This window comes from Neophocaena asiaeorientalis, unplaced genomic scaffold (genome assembly GCF_003031525.2).
Source record: "Neophocaena asiaeorientalis asiaeorientalis breed wild unplaced genomic scaffold, Neophocaena_asiaeorientalis_V1.1 scaffold123, whole genome shotgun sequence".
NCBI lineage: Eukaryota > Metazoa > Chordata > Mammalia > Artiodactyla > Phocoenidae > Neophocaena > Neophocaena asiaeorientalis.
The window spans coordinates 11,068,088-11,088,271 of NW_020173666.1; the positions used below are offsets into that span (position 1 = coordinate 11,068,088).

The 20,184-nt window shown below is 35.9% G+C and overlaps 1 protein-coding gene across 3 annotated transcripts in view; it reads left to right on the plus strand.

Annotated features, from left to right (window-relative positions):
• The window catches only part of ARID1B (AT-rich interaction domain 1B), a 364,765-nt gene that overhangs the window by 99,488 nt on the left and 245,093 nt on the right, over positions 1 to 20,184 (plus strand). For all 3 annotated transcript variants that reach the window (XM_024747857.1, XM_024747856.1, XM_024747858.1), the window contains exon 3: positions 1,500 to 1,610. In XM_024747857.1, coding sequence (XP_024603625.1) covers positions 1,500 to 1,610 — 111 coding nt within the window. The remainder of the gene's footprint in view (positions 1 to 1,499; positions 1,611 to 20,184) is intronic.

The window sequence follows — 20,184 nt, forward strand, 5'->3', positions numbered from 1 at the left end:
TAACCTCTGCTAGCAGCCAGACTGAGGAGCTGCCCTTTTAAATATCCTTGGGCTGCCTGTGCTCAGAGACCTCACTAAATGTTATCAGATAGAAACCTGGACAACTGAGTGTAATTCTCTTACTAAAGTATAGTACTGACTGGGCATTCTGCACTGCTGTTAGAGGTTAGATATCTTGCTTGGTTGTTTGGGGGGTTTATGTAAAAGGAAGAAGAGTTGCTTGGGAAATGCTGGATTGTTGGCATGCTCTTTGCTTCAGAGCCTGTTTAAAGGCAGGTTGCACCAACACTTGGCTAGTTAAGTCTAGTTTGTACAGCTTGTGTACTTTCAGTACCAGCTATTGGTCCAAAGTTTCTTGGCTTAAGAAGCTGTGTCATTTTAAGTGTATACTGTATGAGAAAGGGGTGGGGCAGCAGAAGCTTTTTATAGGGTTTCAACTCATTACCATTAATTTTTAAAGTAATATTTTGAGAATTTAACAGGGGAAGTAGAACTTGTATATTGTGTTTCTTTAATTCTAACACATACTTAAACTGACAGGGAAGAAGGAGAGAATTTTATTTTTAAGTGATATTTTCCATTCTTTTTTTTTCTTCCCAATCAGAAACTGGTTCTTCAACTTTCAGTGCCAATTAAGACATGCTATAATAAGCATTTTACACTCTGTCCTGCTGTTTGACTTCGGGTGTAAATGGGGGTAGAATGTTTAGTAACTGAGCATGCATAGTTAAACAGCTAGAGATCTGACATACAGTAAGTTTGGTGTGGTATTTGGTTTCTATTTCAGCATAATACTGAAACCGTGCAGAATTCCTCCTGGAAAAGTGTTCGACAGGATGCCAGAAAGGCCATGTTACTGATAAGTTTCTCTACTTCAGTAGGTTTTTTTAGTGTGTTTTGTTCCCCACTGCCGTTTTATTCTTTATTGTGGTTCTTTGGTAACTGTGCCACGTGAACATGAAATTCTATACGTGAGTGTTTATTGGTTTTGTAGAAACCCCAGGATACTGTCAGCCTAATAACTGTGTTGTTTTGTGGGTTGCTGAGAGGGCATATTAAAAGTCAGTTGATAATAAAGTTTTCATTAATTATTTCACATTTTCAAGGTAATGTTAAAGACGGTTCAACCAAAATCAGAATTAAACAATAACATGAGCTTTTGGTTTGCTATGGTTTAAGAGAGTTTGGCTATAGCTGGCTTTCTTTCCCTTCTATTACTGACTGTCACCTTCCTGCAGAACTCAAATATGGTCTTTAGGTTGTATGGTTGTGTAATAAATTTAATTGTTAATTATATGTATTTTTGCTCTTGATGATTCACTGCCTTTTTGTATTTTATTTTTGCTTTTGAGAAAGTGTTACAGAAATGATAATTATAACATAGATGTCTGCTTAAATGTAAGATGAGTTGATACTTTGTGATAAGCCTTTGCTTCATCTTGATTACCAAAGAAGCTTGTAACTCACTGAGATATATCTTTATATTTGTGTTTGTTTAGGATATGTCTCAGGAAGGCTATGGAACTAGGTCTCAACCTCCTCTGGCTCCTGGAAAACCCAACCATGAAGACTTGAACTTAATACAACAAGAAAGACCATCAAGTTTACCAGTAAGACTATTAATGTACTGATTTGGAAATTCAGTGAGTTACAGATTTCTAAAAAGAGCATTGGTTTTTGTTTATTCTACTTTATATTGAGACTTGGGGGAGAAGCTTATGGATTTCAGGTATATTTGTGATTTATTAATTTTTATTTTACAGTTTCCTTCTCAAAGGAGCTGTGTAGTTCTGAATAAGTCTATTTCATTTGTAGGTGTCTCCGAGTCCAGTGTTGTAGGTATCTCTAAGTCCAGTTGGAAGCTTATATTTGGCTGATAGGTTTTGTGGCAGAAAGGTGTTTCTTTTGTACAGTTGTGCTTTGCATAGCCTGTTGCTTTCTGGTAGTGATTCAGAACAGAGGTATCTATATAGGAGTTATATGTAAAGGAAATTCCCATTTGGCAAAGAATGAGATAAAGCATCCAGTGGTAGTTTGAATTTCTTCTGGGACTTCATGTAACGAGAAGTCACACAATCTTTTTTCACCCAAAAGAAAGTATTTTAGTTTAAAATTGGAAAATACAGCTTATAAGTATTTCCATTAGCAAATTATTGGGTATATATTGACTAGAGTAGTAGCTAAATTATAGGTTACATGTTAATGCCCTTAAGTAGTTCACCTGTGCTTAATTTTCTTTTTTTTTATCCCCCCATGGGTAACCTCATTTAAATGAGATATTCCTTAAAAATTCAAAGAATATATTTGTGCAAACAAATTTTTATATATATTTTCTTGTTAAAATATTTTGATGTGAAGACATTGTTATTGCTTAATCTCTATTAAGAAGTCATATTTAAGACAGGAACTCAGACTAGCCGTGATTTTAATTTGAATCTTAAACATGTTTACATTAAGTAAGATTTATTATGTTACTTCTAAACATTTGAGAGCCAGCATTTGTAAAGAATGTTATACGTGACATTTGGCACATACCATACCCCTTTTTAAGTTATATGTAGCCGTAGAGTAGAAGGTAAGTGATGGCTACAGGATGTGTAATATCTTTGAATCTGATGCACATGTATTTGAAACCCTAATTTTTACAGCTTTTATTTCCATGGAGGGAAGTGGGTAAAATTTACTGTGGTCGTTTTTTAGTCACATTGGAATATTTATTATCTAGTTATTTGGTTTTTGAAGGAATGAAAAAGGTAATGGACTCTTGTGTTCTAAGCTGTAAGCTTTTTTATTCAGCAGATAATTCAGAGCTTGGTGAGCATGGGGTGTGTGTGTGTGCGTGTGTGCGTGTGCGTGCGTGCGCGCACACCTGCATCCGCAAGTGCACGTGAATGCTGTTGATAAATGCAACATTTGCTGAACATTTGGAAATTGGCTTGTGGTTTTAGGAAATTTAAATTGACTCATGGGAAGGTGAGCAGTGGTTGACAGTGAATTCTACTTTTTTACCACAGGATTGATTTTTAGTGTTTTAGATAAGCCCAACTTTTTAGGTTTGTCGTTGGCTGGTGATGTGTACTGTTTTACAGGTTGGAGAATTTGTTAAAGATTGATACCGATTTTCTACGTAGCTATAAGAATAGTTTGCAGCGTACTGCTTTCTTCATATCCATTTGAACTTCTGTGTCACCTACTAGGCTATGCTTCTTTTCATTGCTCTGCTTTGGAATCAATGGTTGACTTTCAGCTAACTGTACAGCATAACTGGGGGAGAATGAAGTGTGGTAGTCCCAGAAAACTGAAGAGTTCTGCTTTGGGATGGTACAAAGTTGATTACTGGAAAAGGAGCTCAGAGTATTTTAGGAAGCGAACCAATATATTCTTCAACAGTGTAAGTCTTTTGGATGGTTCTATTTGTATACATATAATGGCTAACTTTATTCTTTAATGTTTATCTTCCTTCCTTCCCTAGGGGATTTAAGATTGCTCATAATATAAATTTTCTTACGAAGCTATTAAAAAAAGAAACGCCCTAATTGGTGGTTTCTTTTTGTTTTTGTAACTCACAGATAAATAGCATGCTGATTTTAATTTTGATTTGAATTTGAATTTCAAACATGTTTACATTAAGTGAGATTTATTATGTTACTTCTAAACATTTGAGAACCGGCATTTGTAAAGAATGTTATACATGACATTTGGCGCATACCATACCAATATACTCAGTAACATTTCAATAATCTTTTTTTAGAGAGGAAAGTTTCCAGGTTTTATGCTGAGTACATAGAAGCATCAGTTACTGAATAAAGGACAAATTGTAGATTGGTTGGTTGTACCTAACTAAACCTCCTGCCCCCAATCTGTTAAGATGAAAATTGGCTTTATTTAAATGAATTTTGGTGTTCCACTTTCCTTTCAACAGGTTTTGTTTGTGTAGAAAGTTTTTCTATATAGAATTTAGAAATATATTTTTATTGATATAGACACTGCATCAATATGTTATATAAAACAAAGGTAATTACAGTTTTGGGGAGAGATTTGTTGGTATTCTATATGGCTCTAATATGTATTTTTACTCTTAACTTGGATAAATTGATTCTATAAGTACCATGAAACTGTATTTGTTATCACGTCTGAATTTATTAGGTCTTTTGTAGATTTCTGCTGTGTTTTTTCCTTTTCAAGTGTTAGTGATGCAAATTTTGTCTTTTTACTTAAGGTTAAAGGCCATCCATCATATTTGTAATCTCTCGTTTTGTAATTTTGAACCAAGGAAACTGTGGGTCTTATCTGTATGTTTAAAAATATGTGGTAAAAATGATTCTAATGTATAATCAAATCTTTATCCATTATGTATGTGACTATAAGAAGGAAGCTTCTTAAGTAGTTGTTTCTTAAATTTTTGCTTAAGTTGAGTTAGATTGATAGAGTTTGTAATGTTTTTCTGCATGTGGGGTATTTTCTGTAGTGTGTTTTTGTTATACAGTTAACTTTCCATTACAAGAAATCAAGGCATTTTCTTACGCTAGATCTAGAATTTGCTTCTCTCAGCAAGTTGTCCTCTCACCATTGTTTAAATTGGTATTTGTCTGTATTTGCATTTCATTAAGTTCTTGGTGATCTTCAGTCGCTAATGCAGTTGTGTTTTCCATCTGACCGAGTTCTTCAGCTCATCCACACGAAGCCAATGACTGATAACTTAATATTTGTCGTCTTGTTGTCTTGGTGCCGTGACCAGTAATATTTGCTTTTCACTTAATGCACTCAGACCTAAGCTCCGAACAAATCTTCCTTAATAATGTCTACTGCTTTCTATACCTCTTAATCATATAGCCTTCTCCCTGTTGAGGTTCATTAGCTTACATATCACTGGTGTTACCATTACTAACAAATTTTAACATATAGCATGTGACATAAAAATTAGCTTGAAGAACTGACTCTATCTCCTTGGAATATTATCACTTAAAATCTGAGCACATTCTATAGTTTTTTTCTACCTCTAATATTGATACGAAGTGAAGCCATCATTAAGTAAAATATACAGTGGAAGGTCTAAACAAATGCTATAGCTTATCAACTCCTTTATTTTATAAACATTGAGTATATCTCAATTTACACTCTGACCCCCAAACTGTGATTTAATACATTTTTTGTTGAGTCTTTTTTTAACTTTTTCATCTCTTATGGCATTTACTAGTCATCCTTTTATTGCAGTTACTTTTATAATTGTCTTGCCTCTCCCTCTCACCCTCAACAGACTAGAATCTTTTCACAGTATTTATTATGTTTTATTCAGTAAGTATTTTCCTAATAGAATTTATGTAAGAATTTTTCAGTACATTCTTCCCCTAGTTGCAGAATTTTCTTTTAATTGCTTACAGGATCTTTTCCAAGGTATTGAATTGACATCAGGAGAGCCTATGTTCTCCATATGCTACTGATACTAAAGGATTATATGAATGTGGTATCTGTATTGGCAGGGTGGTTTTATTCTTAAAACTATTTTCTTTTATTATAAAATGACATTTGAGTTTTACTTTGGTAACCTTAACCTTCAAGAGAAGAAAAAGTGGGCACTTTTGTATAATTAATCTAAAAGTAGTGTGAAACATTCTTTTCTTAGTAATGTATATTTTTTAAGAAAAATATTTATTTATTTATTTAGACTGCGCTGGGTCTTAGTTGTGGCACGCAGGCTCTTCGCTGTGGCATGCGGGATCTTTTAGTTGCGACATGCATGCTCATAGTTGTGGCATGCGTGCGGGATCTAGTTTCGCAACCAGGGGTCGAACCTGGGCCCCCTGTATTGGGAGCACAGAGTCTTATGCGCTGGAACACCATAATGTATATTTTTAATTGTAAAAGTGAATAAATTGACAAACAGTAATCATGATTTCAGTGAATACAGTAAATACATGTTTATACTATTATTCTAAAGCATCTGCAGACACAGTTTACCATTTGCATAACTTTGAAACTGAAGGTACAGGCACACTTTGATAACTTGGAGAAGTGTTAAATGGAGCGTACAACATTCCGTTTCTTTCCTAGGATTTACCGTAACTTCCTTGTTCTAAGCAAATCGTGCTTTCTCCTCCAGGGATCTGAAGAGTTGCTGATACTCCTCAGTTTAGAAATAACTTATTTGTTTTTTTCTTCAGAGAGACCTGCCACCGGTTTGTATTTCAGATAGCAGGTCCGTTATTCTGTTTACCTGAGATACAGAGTATGATCAGTCATATTCTAAAGGCCTTTGCGAAGGCCCATCAGGTCATTGAAAACCTCTTTCTGACCCTTTCTTTCTTAAATAGGAAGCATTTAAAAAGGTTGACATGAAAAGGGTTTGATCTGTCCAAGTTTAGTAAAAACCCTAAATGTCCTGTGGAACAGTGCTTATGGCACTTTGGTTGAGCTTGCAATTAGAAGGAAGTATTGAGGTTTAGATAAAACGTATTCTTTTTCCCCTTTGTGAAAGGAAGGAGGTGGTATATGCTGGTTGTTCTTTGAAATAGAGGGTGTTAAACAGGATATTGGAAGCCTGAAAGAGAATGGTTGAAAAACTGTTATTACCAAGAATATTCTTTGGGAGTTAGGTATTAGCAACAGAGCATGCAATGATTTCCCTTTATTGAAAAAGAATACTTCTGTGTGTGTGTTTGTTTTATAAATCTTTAATGACGCATGTTGGGTTAGGGGTAAATGGTCATGTACTTTGGAAGCATGTATGAAAGATGATATGTTAATAGGGACATTTTAAGTGTGTGGATTTGATAATAGAGTTCCTATGAACAATTAGCAACTATTGGAAAAGCTAGGCGGAGCAGTTTTTGACTGGGTTTTGCCTTTACCAAGTTCTCAATCCATCTAAGAATACAAATTGTTAAGACGATCTTAACCTGTTCGTTGTCAGGTTTTTGCAAAAGTTAAAATCTACCAGGTAAGAATTAGATGTTTGGCTGCTGAATGAACTTTTTCCAAACTTTTTTCAATTTTTATCTTGAGCTTGAATTAAGTGGTTGTCATGAAAAGGTTAAGAGTGTAACTGTCTTCTGTTGATAGATCGTTCTCAAATCGTCCTGAACATTTAAAAAATTCTAAGTTAGTAAAAAGAGAAATTTAAACTGTTGTCCCTCTTCTCTCAGTGTTCAAGCAGTGATAATCCCCGTGTGCTGCTGAAGACATCAGCTGTCTGTTAATCAGTGTTTCCTAAATGTTGTCAGGGTATGTTGAGTCTTGAAGTCATGGAAGTCTTAAAAAGTGGGCACCTGGTGAATGGAGCAGGAGGTTCTCTGAAGGGTGTGTCTTGTCAGCGAGAGCATCTGCAGACGCAGTTAACCATTTGCATAACTTTGAAACTGAAGGTACAGACACATTTTGATATCTTGGAGAAGTGTTAAATGGAGCGTACAACATTCCGTTTCTTACCTAGGATTTACCATAATTTGCAAATGTAATTTTAGTCTCTGGTCTATCCTATATGGAGACGACAGTTCTTTTTGGATTCAGTTTGAGAGAAATATGAAAAGACCTTACTTGAAAGTCCTAATTTAGGGAAAGTGATAGTGACTCTGACAGATGTTTATTTTCCCACATGGATTATTTCTTTAAGATGTGATATTCTGTAATTTTATCCCCCAGAGTATTTTTGTGATATTTTGAAAATAGGGGAAATACTCGAACCTTGAGCAAGGTAAGAAGTCGTAGGAAGTGGGAAGGTATGTTTCTGTCTCTTTCAAAACCATCTTCCACTGAAATATTTGTTCTGTAAATGGATGTTCAATAAAACCTTACCAGTTTGGATTTCTTCCAGGTTACAGCAGGCTAAATATATGGAAATCTTGAATAAATTAATATTTAAAAAGAACTATAGTTTGTTTTTAAATAACTCGAATGTTTGTGTGCAGAGTGTTTCTAATTTGAGATCTTTCAGTCCTCTTGAAATAGGTGGATAATTCTTAATTCATTATAGCTGAGGTATTTGCTTAGTGGTGATGCATTATTTTCAGAAATTCATTGAATTTTTAAAAACACATTTGAACTAAGCACCTCCTGTAGACCTTTGTACATAATATCCTGAAGCTTTCCATTTAAAATATGGGGGAAATGAATTTTAACCCATTTTATGGGACTGTCAATTCCAAAAAAAAAATAATGAAGGAGTACTGTAAAAAATAGACACTAGACAAAATTGGAGATGAAGAGAGGCTGAAACATAACTGATTTTCAGGATATTGGTTTTGATAATAGAAGGATAACTATGATCTGTAGTTGATAAATGAGGCTCATTAAGTAAGCGATGATAAATGCAGATATTCCTGGCTAATAGGAAAGTCAGCATACAAATTTTGCTGTAACAAATGGGAGACTGGAAGGTTTTGACCAACCTTTCGGCTCTTCAGATGACCTGTGAGAGGCCATGGAGCCTCCTCTGTGGCCTCACAGGCTGGGGTGCACGTAACTGTCAGGTCTGAATGCAAATAGCCGCAGAACCATACCTGGACATAAGCCTCTTTTACCAGAGGGTCGTCTCTGAGCACAAGAGGGTGAGCAGCAGTGTTGGGCTTTAGTACAAACCACAAAGAGCCGTGTGTGTGAGGGATTCTCACGTGTGGGCATGGGGGCTCCAGTAGGACAGTTAGCAGCAGCGTAGCTCCTTCGAGTTTTAATTTTAATTTTTTATGCTAGAACGAAAAAACGAGTGATGTTCAAGAGGTACCTTTTCATATTTTAACCTGCCGTTTCAGTTTCCACAGATGGCAGTTCTTGGCATGTTGAGCCAGAAAGCCGCCTCCTTTTCTTCCTGGTGCTTCTCCTGTTCACTGGCATCTAGAAGGGGTAGCGGGCTTCCTCCAGATTATACAGGCATGGCCACTGTAAGACGTTGAGTTGAATGCATTTTACTTTACATTATCCAAGTTAGCTGGGAAGTAAATTTTAGTTTGCAGATTTCCACTTTGTATGTAACTGAAGGCACATATCTGTAGCATGTAACAAGAGATACATAACCAACAGGAGCTCAGAGTAGCATTTGTGGACTGGTTAATTGCTTTTATTTTTCTTTTGAACGGGAAGGAACTATTTTGAATATTAACTGTCAGTTTAGGAGAGGAAATAAATACATGTAGAGAAGGTTCTTACCTGAGAGCAAAACTTTCTATTTTTCCTTCACAATGTAAAATTTTAGAGGTGTCTCTCTCTTTCTCATCTTTTTTCTTTGCCTTTGGTAAATTGTAAAATAACTGAATGGTCTCGTTTTCCTTTGTTTGGGTCAAGAAATTTTAGCTGAAAATTGTTACTGTGTGAAAGAAGATTATTGACTCAACAAGCCTTCAATTTTCCGTGAATAACACTCCCACCCCCTAGCTTCAGGAACATGCCGTGCATGCATTCTATTTTAAAATACAGACTGTAATTTAAAACAGGCGGTTTGATGCCCCACTGAACTTTGTTTAAGCCTGGAATAAAAGAGGGGAAAAAAGCTTTAAGCCACAAAAAAGTGACTAAGCTTTCTCAACCACTTTTCTTCATAATGCATTCTATTCAAAAAAAAAAAAGTTTCCAGGTACTATTGTTGTCTCTTCCCATACGACCTGCATTTTTATCCACTGTTAGATTGTGGTGTGTGCGTTTTTCCCCTTTATTTCATCACCGGGCTGTCGTTGACTTTTTAAAGTGTTCAGAGTAGTGTTCGTTTGCAGTGGGATCTGCGTGCTGTGTGCCTCTGTGCATGTTGTCCCCATTCAGCGTGTGTGAGAACATTAATTCTAAAATTACACCCATAGTTTTTAGTATTCATTTATTGATAGCTAATTTTCTAGAGTTCTCTTGTTTTAAATAGTACCTGATTATTAGACTGGACTGATAGAAATAGTTAACTGTAACATTTTTACTATCAGATCATTATAAAAATGATTCATTAGAAGCATTTTATATCACTTGCCTTTTTTCCCCCCTTCTCACAGAAATGAAAGTGAACGGCTTATAATGACTTGTATGGAAGGAATGATGACTTTGTTTTGATAAAATGATATGTATTGACCTGGAGACCTGTTGTAATGATGATGCTGTATGGCAGAGGCAGGATTAAGTCTCAGCCAGGGTTCTGGTCTTGAGCGATTCATGTCACTTCTCAGGACGTGTGTGTCCTTGTCTGAAAAATGAACGTTAGGGCATGTTCCGACTCCTAGATTTTACGTTAAAGGCTTTGTTTGTTAGTATATAAGAAAAGCACTGACAAAATGAACTCTTTGCTTTCAGTGAGATGTTGAATGAGAGAAGTGCAGCCATCTTGAAATCTTCAGTAACAGCTTGTGTATACCCTTGGTGGCCCCTCTCCCATATTCTTAGGAGCCATTTGCCTTTGAACGTATTTAAGGATTTGGGGTTGCCTAGTTGAGCGCCTAGCCTTATTCTTTAGGTCATACGGGAGCCGTGGGCTTTCTTGTGGACTCCGTCTCCAACATCTCAGGGATTGCAGAGGTTCCCCTCTCTCCCCATGGGATCAGTTTGGGAGTCTGATGTATGGGGAAGCCTGGGGAGAAGAAAAGTCCATGTGAGAAGTTGAAAAGTACATATTCCAGGTAACTTTTATGGCCTCCTGCTAAAGTGGGGGGTAGAAAAGACAAATAAGGAAGCTGCAGGACAATGAAATCTTGGCTTTGTAACGCACAGTCTAATGCCTTTTCCTGCTGCACCAGCGGGAACCCAGCAGGGACAGTTTTCTGAACCAAGATGATCAGGTGTGAGTGGATTTTAATTTTATGCTGGTGGAAGGAAGGTCCTGATGGCCTACACCTGAGGTCTCTATTTACTTTTGACCCTCCAGGTTTACATTTGTATATTGTAAAGTAATTGCATAATAACTCTTTGCTTTTTAAACTGAAATATACCACCAGTGGAAATATTAGCAACCCAGGGACATAAAAACCACCATTTCTTTTTACCCAAACCAGTTTTAATGCCCCTTGCATATCTATAGTTTGTTTCTGTGTGCCTTTTAAGTCTTTGGAGCTCGCTGTCTTGATCTGGGTAGAATGCTATGTGACAAGTCTTACTTTTACTTGTTATTTTACTTCTCTTTCTTTCTTTCTTTTTTTTTAATATTTATTTGGCTGCACTGGATCTTAGTTTTGGCACTCGGGATCTTCATTGTGGTGTGCGGGATCCTTAGTTGCGGCATGCACGATCCAGCTCCCTGACCAGGGATCGAACCCAGGCCCCCTGCGTTGGGAGTGGGGAGTCTCAACCGCTGGACCTCCAGGGAAGTGCCTACTTCTCTTTCTATCAAAGCACAAAATGGTGTTCATTGAGGCGGTGGCATAGACTATACCTGATCCACAGGTAAATGTCTTCTCTCAAAGTAGGCTAGAATGAGTGAACCTGGAGGCCATTGAGTGACAGGACAGTACAGCATTATCCTGCCCCCATCTGAAACCTGCCCTGATACTGATACTCTTTGTTCTTTTTCAAAATTTTCTAATGTAAGTAGGGATCTTCATTAGTCTTTATTTTCCCCCTGGGTTTGGGTGGTTGCGTGCAGTGAGCCACTTAGTACCTTCTGACACTAAAAATATGTAGCTGGTCTTTTGTAAGTATCTGTATCTGGAGAAAATTTGGCTTCAAAATAATAATATATTTATTATATATATAAAATAATTTATTTGGTACCATTATAAAATGTCATGTTTTATATAAATAAAATTTTCAGTTGTTACTAGAAACTGCTAGTAAAAGAAGAATAAATATGCCCAGAGTATGATTTTTAGTGAATATCCTAGGTAGAGCACATGAACTTTAAAGACAGGACTTCCTGACATCTGTTTTGCCTGCTCAAAGCCACATCCCACCCCATTCTTCTATTTTTTGAACGTCTGGGACTTTTAGGTTACCAAGACAAGTGAATTGTACCATGCCTTTTAGTTATGAAAAGCGTTCATTTTTCAAAATGCTTTTATTACTGCTGGAGACAGGGAGACAAGTTTAGAGCTATTGTATTATCTCAATAATGAGGTTGAGTCAGATTATTAAAAAGTGATAGCAGTGAGAACACAGAGGGAGAAAGTTGTGGAAATAAAGGGAGGGATGAATGGTAGATGCTTTTAAGTTTTTAAACTAAATGACCAGGAGGTATGGTGGTGTTGGTGACAAACACAGGGAAATGGTGGTGGGGAGTTGGTTTGCGGAGAAAAGAATACCCAGAGATTTTATGAGATTAAAAGGCAAGTCCTGAATAACTGTGCTGGAATTCTAAAACTCCTAAAAGGAAGCAATTCATCTTTGCTACCAAAGCCTTATTTTTTGTATAGTTCTTTACATGGGTTAAAATACTGTCATAAATAGGAATTGATGTTAAAAGAATGATTGCATTGGCTATAACTTTACATTTCATTTAAATTCTTGGAGATGATTTGAAGAATATCATAGCAGAGTTTGTATAAACAACTCAGCAGATCATTCCAGAGAGTTTCTAACTCTAATTGGAATAAGACAAGAGTACAGTCTCAAGAAATAGAAGAAACTTTATTATTTTTTTTTTCAATTGGCATTCGTGGCTGGTCTCATCATCTTTGCTTTTAAGGTAGTGCAGTAAGTTTATATCCTAAAATGTTCCTTTCTTTGGGTAGGGACGGGTTACTTTATATTGTGTTGTTTGGTTTACTTTTGAATGATTTAGACTTTGTTCTTGTTGCACCAATTCGTTTTGGAGGAACATTCCTTAGTTATCTCATAATTTCTTCTTTTCTGAAACTTATTTTGAGTATATGGGTTTGTGAGCCTAGTATACAAATTTATGTCTTGTGTGTGTGTGTTGTTTTTTTTTTACCTTCTTTTAGGGTGACTGTGGGAGGGGGCAGGGAATCTAGTTTTAACATGCTGTTTTTGAAAGACGTTCTATTTTAGAAATCGTTTACCCCTTTAAGCACCATGAATTTCTGTGATACATTTGAATCCCAGCAGAGGAAATGGGACCTCAGGGAGATAACTGTGCACTCTGAAGGGATACTCTCTTGTTTGTTTGTTTGTTTTTAAATCAAGCCCCTCCCCACTTTTTTCTTCCATTTTTAAAGCGTAATTTCACTTCCTACATGCAGAGCAAAAGTTTAATATAAATGAGTTCTTAAAATGTTTGTATTTTTGGGCTTCCCTGGTGGCGCAGTGGTTGAGAGTCCGCCTGCCGATGTAGGGGACGCGGGTTCGTGCCCCGGTCCGGGAGGATCCCACATGCCGCGGAGCGGCTGGGCCCGGTGAGCCATGGCCGCTGAGCCTGCGCGTCCGGAGACTGTGCTCCACAACGGGAGAGCCCACAACAGTGAGAGGCCCGCGTACCACAAAAAAAAAAAAGTGTGTATTTTTACGTATTTAATTTGATTCAGATTTTTAAAAATTCTGTTTCCCAGATGTGAAAATAGAGACTCAAAAATGGCAGGAAACTTGCCTCAAAGTTCGACAGCAGTGGAGTTACAGTGAGTCTGTAGCTCATTCCATTGTAGCAGCTGTCTGCATATACCTGTTCCTGCGTACACCTCAGTGTCCTTGTAAACTTTGTTAAACCTAAAGTCCTTCTTTTTTTAAAAAATAAAACCGTTCTACCAATTTTGATTAAAATCATGAGTGTCCTTGAATAAATATGAATGTGTGCAAATTTCCCCAAGTGTTCACTACATTTAGGCTTTTCTGAGCTAGCATGCCTAAATGTTGATATCCACTATAAAGGCACAAGATTTCGCTTTATACAGAAAATTTCAATTGCATTTAACAATCATTTATTGATTACCTCCTTTGTTTAAAATTTTATATTAGCTGTAATGAAATAAAAATAAAAATTTAATTATTTCACTAGCTTATTAGTGTTTGTTCTTTCCTATAACAATTCAGCAATAAGAGATCAACAAGAAAACAGGTCTGTGTTCAGGATGCCTGTTATTTAAAATATTTTAACATATTATCTCATTTTACCTTCAGAGAACCATCTATAGAATCTGCAGAATTCATACTTTCAGTATGTGTTATTTCAAGGAAATGATTTGTCATTTTCTGGAAGTCTTAAATATTTGAAAGTATAAGAGCAGTGATGGCTATATCAAAATTATATTCACCTTTTATACAAGACATTCAAGTGGCTTTTAATCACATATTATCAGCGCTAGTGGTTTTAGAAAAAGGAGAACACTGTTTGCCAGTACTTTTGTGATCACTTGGCTTGATAGAGTAACGATCACGCTGGCTTTCTTGAGTGGCTTCATGAGGAATTTTATTATTTTTACTACTTTTTTCCTGACTTAATTTGCACTTTCTATTTTTATAGGGATGAAGACAAAATAATAAAGTTCTAGTCATCTTTGACTAGACTTTGGCCCTGTTTTGAGATATCAGATTTTGAAAAGTGTACCTAATTATGCATGTTATTATGGTTGACACAGCACGTTCACACTTGCCATCAATTCAGTGTGACTGCCTGGTACTTCCCTTGACCCCTCTGCATCACCAGAGATATAACACATATAAAACCTCTTGTGTAGTACTTGTGACCTGTGTAGGTGCTCAATAAATGTCAACTTCTTAGCCTTTGTTTGCCCTCCTTCTGCTTTGAAATTGCATTTCGCACATCTTTAGTGCATGACTGCGGGTAATTTTTGGTTTAAGTACTGCAGACTGAATTATTGGGGGAGGGCTAGGATGGGGATGAAGAGACAAAATCCTCTAGGGTTCATCTCATGGCTAACTACTAAGGAAAAATTACAGATGAATAGTTTAGACAATTGAAATATATTGATAATTCAAAAATGTAATGGTGGTCACTGGTTTTATATGGGTTTTTTTTAGTTAACTATAACAATGTAGTTAACTAAACAGCTGCAGTGATTGGAGTTTACTTTTTCCTTGCTCCTTCCAGCTTGTGTACTATCAGTGAGAAATAAAATCACCTAAAAGAAGAGAGAGAAAAGAAAAAGAAGGCATAAGCAAAGGCATGGGTAGAAATCTACTTTGCTAGCAGTGAAGTCTGCTTTTTAGAACTCCTTAGATTTCACAAAGGATTTTCAGATTTCTGAGAGAACTGTGTGAACCCTAGTAGTCATCCAGGAAAAACCAGGTGTGACTGATGACACATCTTTAGTGCGTGACTGCAGGTAAAATAACAAGATATCCTTTTAAGTCAAATACATACACACACCCTATCTATCTATCTATCTAGACATGCCTAAATAATTATATCGATGTAGGAAATAATACCTTTTTGAATTCTGCCTTTTTTCATCTCAACTGATTTCAGTGATGTTAAATAAATATATGTTGTTGTGAGTCAGGTGGTATTTTGTAGGGGAGAAACACCCGGTTTTTTAGTGTTGCTCTTTTAGACAGTTGTATTAATTGATGTTTAAAGTATATATCCTAAATAGGGCACTTCTGCAAGTGGTTAATTCATAAGTCAACTATATTTAGCCAGCAATGGAAGCTAGTGAAAAGGTACCTGGACAAATCATAGAGGAAATGAATATGACTTTACAGTTGTAAATAGATTTGATATTTTCCTTTTTCCAACATTTTATTGACTATCTTGTCATATCCTTTGTGTATTATACTGACCATCGCCTGTTTTACTTCTGACTTTACCTATAAACATTACAAACATAGTTTCTTATTAAAATATATAAAGTTTAATGTAATTAATACATTTTTTGGCCTTGGACTGAATGTTTTTATACTGTGGCATTCCGATATAAAATATGACCCAGATACTGTATAACTTAATGGCCAAATTTAAGAATATGGATTTTTTTCATCTATAAAAGTGTTTAAAAAAAGAGCTTGGATGTCTTTCAACATGTGTCCCTATGAATTATAAATAAATTTGTTTACTTTTAAATATACCAATGGCCACTTTTAACTCAAAGAGTCCTGTTGTGACAGAAGGTTTTCATTTCCTATGATATTTTTATATAGAATTTATAACCTGGCTGCTTCTAAAAAGGGTTTGAGCTGACCTACTGTAAAACATTTGTATAAACTGAGACTACTCAAAGCAGAATACAAAGTTTTAAAAAATGTTTTTAAAAGGTAGACACAAGCAAACGATGATAATGCAGTACCAGAAATAATGATTAAATTTAAGGCTGCGTTCCTTACTATCAAGATTGGAGGGAGAAATGAGGTTATGTAATTATTAAATAATGCAAAAAACATTTATTAAAGAAGGAATATCACTTTTCCCCTATTATTTTGTAAAAGGAAATATTCTATAAAGGAACATATACTCCTGAGAAAATAATGAATAATGATGCCAAAATATGGGTTTTCTGGGTTTTTATAATGTTACGTTTTTTCATGTTACTTGGGATGATTATCCAGGGCCTAAATTAGGCATCCTGTTACACAAATGAATGATTGGCTATTTTTTTCTATAACTTGCTCAAATGTCACAATTATAAATTCAGCAATTTTGTCCAAATGAGTAGCTTATTGAACCATTTTCATTTCGCAGTAATTTTTAAAAGTAATTATTTTGTAAGCATATTATATATTGTAGGATGAAAGCCATTTAGTAAAGCAAATAGTTGAGTTGTAAAGAGAGTATATTTTATCAATTTATTATTTTGTTTTGAGGAATAAATGACATTTTGTTTTGTAATTTGGCGTTTTCCTGTTGTTTGTTTTTATGGGAGAAGATTGCTAATCTTTGGGTTATAAGATTTGGACTTAAGGTTAATTGGTGAGATTGATGATGGCTTAAATTTTACAATACAAACATTACAATAAATGACTTAATAATTATAGCCACTCCAATTTATCTCTTGTGGCAAAATTTATACGATTTGTTTTTCTTGTACCTCTTGGCTTGAGTACATTATAAAATTGGAGATGTGTTTTTCAGGAGAAAAAGGATAAATCCATAATCTGTCTAGTTCCTTCAGAGTGTTAGTGGGGAGGAACGCTAAAGCTGGCGTGATATATCTATATATCCCACCCCGAGCTCTCAGGACTAGCCATGGAAAAAACTTAGACTTAAGCTATATTTTGGTGGTTGTACCTTATGCTTTAGAGAGAGTGGGTGTGGGCCAGTGACCCAATAGGGGGTAAGGATCTTGACACCAGCCCTGATTTGAGTCCACAGTTATCTTTCCCTTTTGGCCATTCATCAGCCTTTTCAGGGAAGGGGAAACAGGGTGTGTCCTTCAGATCTGTTGAAAAGGGGCAGCTGTGTTGCGCTCCTGTTGTTGGTAGGGAATGGGGCTTTTCTGAGCCCTAAACCATACAACAGAATTTAACAAAAAGAAAATTTAACATATATTTATTCTTATAAAACAACAGTAGCATTATAATATAACTACCTCTGTTCATCTGTTGGCCAGTCTAGTCATTTACAACTTCCTTCAAGTAAAAGCAAGTCCTACTAGTTTGGTAGTTCCTCCTTGTAGAGAATCTTCAAAGACTTTTAACTCCAGCGTTTGGTATTTCATTACCTGTAGGAAAATTACTCGCTCAGGATTTTGTGGCTCTCTCAACTGTAAGGGCTTGTGCTTTTAAAAACTGTTCGGCTGCAAAATCATGAAACAACACTGTATGTCAGCTTTATTTATGGTATTTTTCTTTTTACGACACAAAACCCTGTAAATTGGCAAATTGTTTTTCAGGATTTTCCCTTCAGAGGGCTTAAAAAAATATCCTGAGTATGCTGGGATTAGATTGGGTGGCTGGAAAAAAGCTCCAAGAGTTAGGGTAGCTGTTCTCCAGTAGCTGAAGTGCACAAATCAGTTTTGCTCCCTTAGCTGGCTGCTTGTGCTTAAAACAATTTTTGACAAATGCTGGAGTTTCACAAACGTAGGAGTAGCAGTTATGGAGGTGGTTTTGCAAGTCCCTTGGAACAGCCATGCACATCTTCAGTCACTCTTAATTTGAATGAGAAAGGGGATGGTAGAAGCTATTTTTATTTTCTCATGGGAGCAAGAGAAAAGGAAGGCAGAAGTCTGTACCATGTAATTTTAAAAAAGAAAAAAACCAAATTCCATTGAGATTCTTTCTTGTTTACTTTTTGTTTTACTCTTGCTATCTCCCAGTGTGTTTGACTAATGTAAGTCTTCCCCCGGGAATATGAGAATATATGGTACAGTCCGCCTCATAACCTTCCTGGATATTTTTATAATTTATCATCAGCTGACACCGCCTGGGTAGAATATTCTTACCACTCCCTCTGGCTGCTGGAAGTCTGAAATTACATCTTTGTCTTTGAAGTCAGGCATACTGTTAGCGTTGCTATGGCGACAGGGTGGGTAATGGCGTCCACAGACAGGAGATTGGTATTTAGCGTTTAAATGCTGCTGTACACAAGGCCTTGATTTTTAGAGTGGTTACTGAACTATCCCCTTTTAGTAAATGTTTAAAAATTACATTTTTACATGGTCTTACTAGATTAATAGTCATGGTTTATTTCATTTTAACTGCAAGGATAAAAGCATTATTCCATTAAATGGGTAGCTTTTTTTCTCTTTTGGTTTATGCATTATTAACACAGGCTTTCCTGTTTTGCTTGTAACATTTTTATAGGCTTTTTCAAACATGCAGTCAGATTTGCTCTGTTGCTTCTTTATTTTTTGGACTTAACCCATTGTGGGACTGACCTTGCAAGATTTCAGAGGAGACAAAGTTCTAAGAAGGAACTAAGCTTTTAAAATATTAAAAATGAATGACATATTTTTTTAAACTCTGAATATGACAGTGATAATTGGTCAGTCTTTTCCTGTGAATTGCAGCAGTAACTTTATTTTTAAATGTTTCTTTTCTTTCAGGTTTCTGTTTAGTCCCTCTCTTATACCCTCACATAGGGATATTAAAGGAGAGACTCTTCACAGTTGTGGGGAACTGTAGGACATTTTGTAAAGGTTTTAGTGAATGTAACTTTTGAAGTTTTAATAGGTAATATTCTCTCGCTTATTAAATGTGTTTGGTCTGAAGCCAGCTACTTATAGTTACATATGATTTGTTGATTCTTGATTATTTTGTCTTTAGAATAATGGCGAATCTTAAAAGTTCACGTAATATATATATATGTCCCTCCCTATCTGATATATGAATTGCTTCTAAAATATAATTTTGAAGGCCTTTTGCAGTGGAACTTACCACTCCATAAAGTATTTTATTTCTGGTCATTTAAGTTGTTAGGAAATTCTTCCTTCTATTAACTTGAAATGTTTTCTTGGATTTGTATTCTACTTCTGGGTTCTTAGATCGAAATCTGTCTTCTATATCATGGCTATTCAAATATTTGAAGATAGTTTTTACTTTACCTGAGTTTTCACGAGACTAACTAGTTGCTTTAAGTATTTCACCAGTTACGTGGTTTCAGGTCCCTCTACTACCATGTTCTTAACTCTTTGATAAACTTCATTTTTGTGTAAGCACCTTCAAATACGAATCCACAACTAAACTGAATCCTCCAAAGTTATGGCCGGTATAGCCCCAGCCTGCCACCCGCTCTATTCTGGACTGTCATGATACTAGGGGGCCAGGTTTTATAACAGCTGCATCCCATTCTGGCACTCTGGTGTGAACGACCTCTAAGGCATATGTCTCATCTATCCTGTACCTGAACCCAAGTACAGTTTTCACATTTACCCTTTCTGAATGTGGTCTTGTTTGGGTCCATTGTTCAAGCCTGCTAATGTGTGTTTGGATCCTGTTATCATCCATTGTATTTAGTGTAATTCCTACTTTTTTTTTGTCACCTGTAAATTTTATCTCATGACAGCTCTTAATATAAAAAGTTAAATAGACCAAATGCAGAACTTTCTGACATTCTGGTTTTGCCATTCATCCAAGTATAATAAATCTGGAGCTGCTCTATGTTCTAGGTCATACTCTACATGTTAACCACAAGAGTATCCTAAGAGACTTGGTCAGTGGCTGGGTGGGTATCCAGAACAATTAGGACTCTTCTCCTATTATGTATGCTCTAGGACTATTTTTCAAAATTATTGTGGATTATACATGACTTTTACAATGAAATAATACATATAAAAGCTTTATAATATTGAAAGTTATACATAATTTGCTATTGAGATAATTTTATTTTCATCAAACCTAAGTTTTCTGTATGAGAGAAGAAAATCTATCTATACTTCGTAAACCAGTTAATATTGCTGCATCCGATTATATGCATTGGCTTCTTCTCTGTATCCAGGAGGAATATTC